The sequence below is a fragment of the Sphaeroforma arctica genome, assembly GCF_001186125.1.
Source record: "Sphaeroforma arctica JP610 unplaced genomic scaffold supercont1.172, whole genome shotgun sequence".
NCBI lineage: Eukaryota > Ichthyosporea > Ichthyophonida > Sphaeroforma > Sphaeroforma arctica.
Genome location: NW_014040386.1, coordinates 6,125 through 12,075, shown reverse-complemented (window position 1 = coordinate 12,075; position 5,951 = coordinate 6,125). Strand labels below are relative to the sequence as shown.

The 5,951-nt window shown below is 41.3% G+C and overlaps 1 protein-coding gene across 1 annotated transcript; it reads right to left on the bottom strand.

Moving 5' to 3' along the window:
* Window positions 1–367: 367 nt before the first annotated feature.
* SARC_03393 (hypothetical protein) lies at window positions 368–3,304 on the bottom strand (the record flags this gene model as incomplete). The annotated part of the gene is made up of 1 exon (XM_014302803.1): window positions 368–3,304. The coding sequence occupies one exon, from the start codon at window positions 3,302–3,304 to the stop codon at window positions 368–370; it is 2,937 nt and encodes a 978-aa protein (XP_014158278.1).
* Window positions 3,305–5,951: the final 2,647 nt, after the last annotated feature.

Genomic DNA, 5,951 nt, shown 5'->3' with positions numbered 1-5,951 from the left:
TATTCCGATAAAACAGCAGTACATAGTAGTCTGCACGCTCACATCAACAACGGTGAAAAGATAAATCAGCGAATAAATATATTGCTTACAAAACATGCTCTGCAAGTGTAGTGAGTGACACTTTCAGAACCCTCCTCATCATCTTTATCAATTACCGTATTTATACATTTGAAATTACCATGTTTCTACGTAAGAGAAACTCCAATGGAGAATTTCGGTGCAAATTTGGCTCATTGGCCATATGATTTGGTGATACTTCGTACACCCAGTTTGTGGTTGTCCATCTCACTCCCCAGCTCCTTGGAGTCTAACTGTATTTACGAAGGAAAGCCCCATTCCTCAAATATCCGCGTTCACATATCCTAACTCACACACATTTGGCCGACGCCCTCAATCTCGAGTTCTCAGCTCTCAGACAGTCGATGTCATACCCCTGCATGGCAATGGTGTCCAACATCGAATCCTGACAGGCATCCTCGCTGGCCTCAAAGTTCCGTTTCTTCTCGCGCATCAGCAGTTGTACCGCACTTTCCCTCGCTCTGCACGCTTCCTCCAACGCCTGTATCCTCGCACACGCCTCCACGTGTTGCTGGTGCATTTGCTGCGTCAATTCCTCTTTGATTTTCCGCACGCGCATCTCCGCCTTGACTTCCTGCTCGACCATCAACGTCTTCATATTCGTCATCATGCCCATCATATCCTGCAACATTGAGTTCGTCTGCGCCGTGGCAGCGTTCATCATCTCCACCCTCTCAGGGTTTGCCGCTACATGACCCTGGGTGATGGTATGCGTGCGTGTGAGTAACTGTTGTCCTGTTGGTTGCTGACCAAGCTGCATAGACAGTTGTTCAGCGAACGATTCCGATTGACTTCTCGCGATCGGCATATCTGGTGCACCATACTGTGGCGACCCGCTCTGCTGATATACGCTCGGCTGAGAGTATTTCCGACTACCCCCTGTACCGTTCACACGATTCGCACTCTGAGTCTGGGATGAGATAGACGTGTCTTCGCCTTGCACGTGTGACTGTGCGAGATAATTGGCTTCGGCTTGATGCGCCTTCATCGCTCGTATACGCACAGGTCCCTGTGCGTACGTCTCAGTGTGCACCACTTGCTGTGTAATCATGGGGGCACTCGGCCTGTGTCTGATGCCCAAAGGGGACTTGCTAGGCAACATTGCTAGAGACACCGGAGTCAGAGAAGTATCCGCACCGTTATGCGTCCCGCTATTGTGCCCGTAGACATTGGCTGCGCTGGCATTCAGATTCATACCAGGTGCTATCTGCTCCGGATATATGCTCGTAATGGCGTTCGCACTCGTTGGATCTTTAATACTGTGAGAAGCGTGCGTGAGCGTCACTCCGCTATCAGCTGAGGGAATTTTGCGCACAACAGTAGCCTGTTCAGAAGCTGAGAACGACCTACGAGTCGAGTAGTTGGTTCCCGAAATAACACCCACATTATGTCCATCCGGCTCTGCAAAGACACTATGTTTCCTCCGATAATGTGCACCATGTGCACTCCCTAGCAAACTCATCCGTCCGGGGGGATACTGTTCACTGTTGGATCTTGGGCTGGGCATTTGAGAGTTGTGCATAGGAGGCACCGGCGTGCGAATCCTGGGCACACTATCTGACCTCGTGCGTACAATAAAACGGCCCAGAGACTTGTTATTCGTCTTCGATGTGCGTACAGGTGAGACGTTAGCGCTGGCAGCGCACGCTGTGAACCGATTATTCGCATGGGGGCGAGTCGGTTTAGGTGAAGATGAGAAGTGCGTTGGTGATGCTTCGTCAGCAATGTTAGGCGCGCTGGTGTTGTTGTACGCTTGTTCTGTTACGTCGGAACTTTTCTCGTACAAGTCGGGTGTAGATTGCGCCCATTGTTTTTCCCTTGCTAAAGACAACGACTCACAGGAATTTGACCCCAAACTTGTTAGTGTGAATCGCCCGCTTTTTATACGCTCCATCGAGGTCGGACCAACAGCAGAGCTATTTATGTCCAGACTGTACATACTTGCACTCATCTGGACTGCCTTTAAATTTTCCTGATTAGACATATTTGGAAGCGCATCGAGATCCAACACTTTCCCCTCAAATTCCGATGAGGTACGATATGCTCTATCGGTAACGCACCACGAGCTCCGCTGGCCACTAACCAATGATGCTGGTGCATTCTTCGAACCTGCACCCTCTTGGCGAACAGATCCGAGGCTTGTTAAACTCGCATCGGAAAGAGCACGTGAACCCTGCAAATTGCCAGGTTCCAAAGTAGGATTGATATTTAAATCGTCTCCATCGACGCACGCCTCTGTCTCCTCATTCTGAGTATCCCATCCACTCGACTCCGAACCTACATTATACGCACTCGCGCCTGTCGCAGGTATAGCTTTCACCGCAGTTGTTTTCCTCTTTGTAATCCCGGACAACGCACGCCCTTTCAGGGACGTTTTTTTGGGCCTCTCATCCACTACAACTACATTGAACCGACTAGCCCTACCGGCTTTCAACCCATTGCTCGCCCTGGGCTTTACTAGTACAATGCTACCAAGCTTAGGCGTGTTTGTAGCACTCAATTTCGGCGCCAATGCATTCACAGGGATGTTACTACAAGCATCACTCAGGCTGCGTACCGCCACCTCGGGTGAACTATGCTCCATCTCTGAAGAAATATCCTCGCTCGAATATTCCTTGTCCGTCTCTGACGAAGTTTGATCGCTCGAACATTCCTTTGCGATGAACTCATTATTTGTGTGGTCCGCCACCTCTGTATCGCTACTTGAGTCGATCTCTGTACTACAACTTGCTATGCTAGCACCAGATTCATATTCAGCATCAGAATCAGGGTCTTCAACAAAGGCACTTTTAATGGCCTTTGGTTCGGCATCAGGTATACTTGCATTCACCGTCACGATTTGATCGTGCTCAACACTCCCATCCAGAGAATCATTACTAGATAATTGCTCCAGACCTGCCATATACGATGTACTGTGGTATGCTTCTGTCCGATCTTCTTCGGAACTATGATATGATTCCGTGTGTGATTCGAGCGATTCTGTGTCAAAGTCTATACAATCACTCGGTGTCTCCAGACCTGCCATATACGATGTACTGTGGTATGCTTCTGTCCGAGCTTCTTCGGAACTATGATATGATTCCGTGTGTGATTCGAGCGATTCTGTGTCAAAGTCTATACAATCACTCGGTGTTGTAAACGCTTGTGGAGTGATGTGCAACCCTACCTGCTTCAAATTCTTATCGTTCCGCAGGGTTGACACCACCTTATTAGTGACTAAGGTCATAAGTGTGATTGTTTGCTTCTGCGCGTTTGTTATCTGTGCTATTGAGCTACAAAACACTCAACTCAGCTATATCTATAAATTCATATATGTGAAAGTACTATGGCCTCAGTGCACGAGAACTTCAGCATGGAGGTAAAGAAGCATTAAATATAAGTAAAGAAGAAAGTGTATACTGGATGTATTATTTTAGTGTTGCCTATTAAAAGTGTACTGTAATTTGAACGACATACGGTCCGGTAACACATACTATATTACTATATTCATCTCGTTCGGGATGTACATATAGATGGGCACTATTTAATTCACGCGTTCCAGTTTCCACGTCTGCGAACTTTCGAAGCGTCATCATCATGAATTCAATTTTATGGAAAAAAAAGTATTGGGACAAACTAAAGAGGCTAAATATCAGCAATTTTATAAATACATAACGAGAGGCTAAAAATAAATATAGTATATAGAAATGAATATCAAACTCAAAGTCTCAAAGTCACAAACTAAACCACATTTGTCTTTTTTGTTTTAATATTAAAAGAAATCGAAATATAAAAAAATAATTCTGGTGACGTGTTTTATTTCAGAACCTTCTTGTTGAATTCAGAAGGTTATGGCCTTCTGCTAAATAAATACAGTGTGCTATCACTATGACTTCTATATTAAAATTTTCTTAAAATAAAATCTTTTGTATCTTTAGGAAACAGCAAATTTTAAAAAATAAATATTTATTTCCGATCCAGTTGGTGCATAGTATGTTAATTAGGGTTTTGTATAAAAACAATCCCCCTTAAAAACAGAAATCTCCTGGAATCCTCTGAGGCACTGGTTAATATATAGCCGGCGGGTTACAGACAGTTACAGTACATATATCTGTCTTATGTATTTATTTTTATTCGCATTATTGATGGGGGGGGGGGGGTTCATACATATTTCTGTATTGTCTTTACAAAAAGGCTATGCATATTTATTTATATTCTTTTTGTCTGACCGTTTTGGAGGTTTTTATGTATTCTTTAAAAACAAATCACAGTTCGATTTTAAAGAGTTGTGATAGGTTGTTTTTTTTCTCGTTTATTTTTGCTCTTCTTGGTATTTTAAAAAACCAAACATTGAAGACTATTCGATAGCTCCTATAATATGTATTATGGGCGGGAATTTTGGGAATTCTCATTGAAAACAGTTGTTTTTGCAAAACAAATATAACAATGGAAAAAATATTTTGTGAAAAAAATCAAATCAAATCTTTTTTTTAAACAAAAACTCCGGGGGCGGGATGAGAGTATTATTTAATTTAAAAAAATTAGATTGTAGTATATTCTCTATGCTCTATAGTCTATACGTTCACTTTGCAGTTTGAATGTACTTTGTACCCGGTTAGTTTTACAGAATTCCGAATTCGAAATACAGAGCCAGTTAGTATTTGTCCAAACCAGATTTCATTTGATTGATGTATATCAGCAAGAAGCAGACGGTGTGTAGACTGCAGACCCATTGAGAACCAATTCGGATGATGCATATATACAAAAGAGTACATATATATACAAAAGGTAAAAAAAAATACCAAACGAACCGCGAGTGATAAAGTGTACACCAACCATTTTTCCCGGCAAAATTTTAGAAGTTTTCGGTGACGCCGGTGAAGTCCCATTTACAGTATTTATGTAAATAAATATTTATTTCAATTTTACGCTGAAAGCGTTAAATATCTCTATCATTAATTTTGATTGAAAAAAAAAGAGCCAAAAATAGTAATAATTGCACACAATTTAAAAAAATAAAAATATAACGCCTCTATTTAAAAAATCTAAATAGTATATTCACTATATCCAGTGCACTTTTGAGTTTTGACTGATCATATCGGATGCAATAAAGTATTTATTTACTGTTTCTATTTGTACACATTATTGCATATCTTGACATATTTGGTAAAAGTATGCATTTTTGAGATGTGTATAACTTTATGTACTGTTTACGATTGATAGTTGTCATTGGTATGTTTTCTATTGATAGTTGTCGTATGCAATAGTGTGCATTTTTATTTCAAGAGTTCTGACTGGAACAAAGCGGTTTGCGGAAGCAGAGTAATCAGGGACCTACCATTGTAGAGCAAAGGCAATGACAGCGCCCGTATGGCTTTGCGTGACTGTCTTATCTAATGCCTAGATTCACATCTGCAAAGTGCAAACCGGCCTAGAGGGATTTCTAATTTTATTGAATACAGAAGAATCTGTCAGTTGAACATAATACACTTGATACCTTTGATTGACCGGCTTCTATCAGACCTGGGCCGTTTTCGATTGGTATAAGAGATTGAAAATGTGATTCTCTCTAGTAAACTACCCGAGTTTAACGCAAACTTAGTCACAGTAAGAAATCGGATTCGTAAGTGGGAAAGTCTACGATAGCAATTAATAACTGATATAAAAATGTATATGCCTCTGTTCGATGCTTAGGCAAACTCTGCTGTCAAGCTCAAGCTCCTTGAATACAATCAGATTGGCACGTACACCATATGAATCCGTCAAGTAACGATATATATATATATATATAATATACATACATAAATACATTCATTCATACATACATATATATATATATATATATATATATATATAAATATATATATATAATATATATACTACTATATAATATA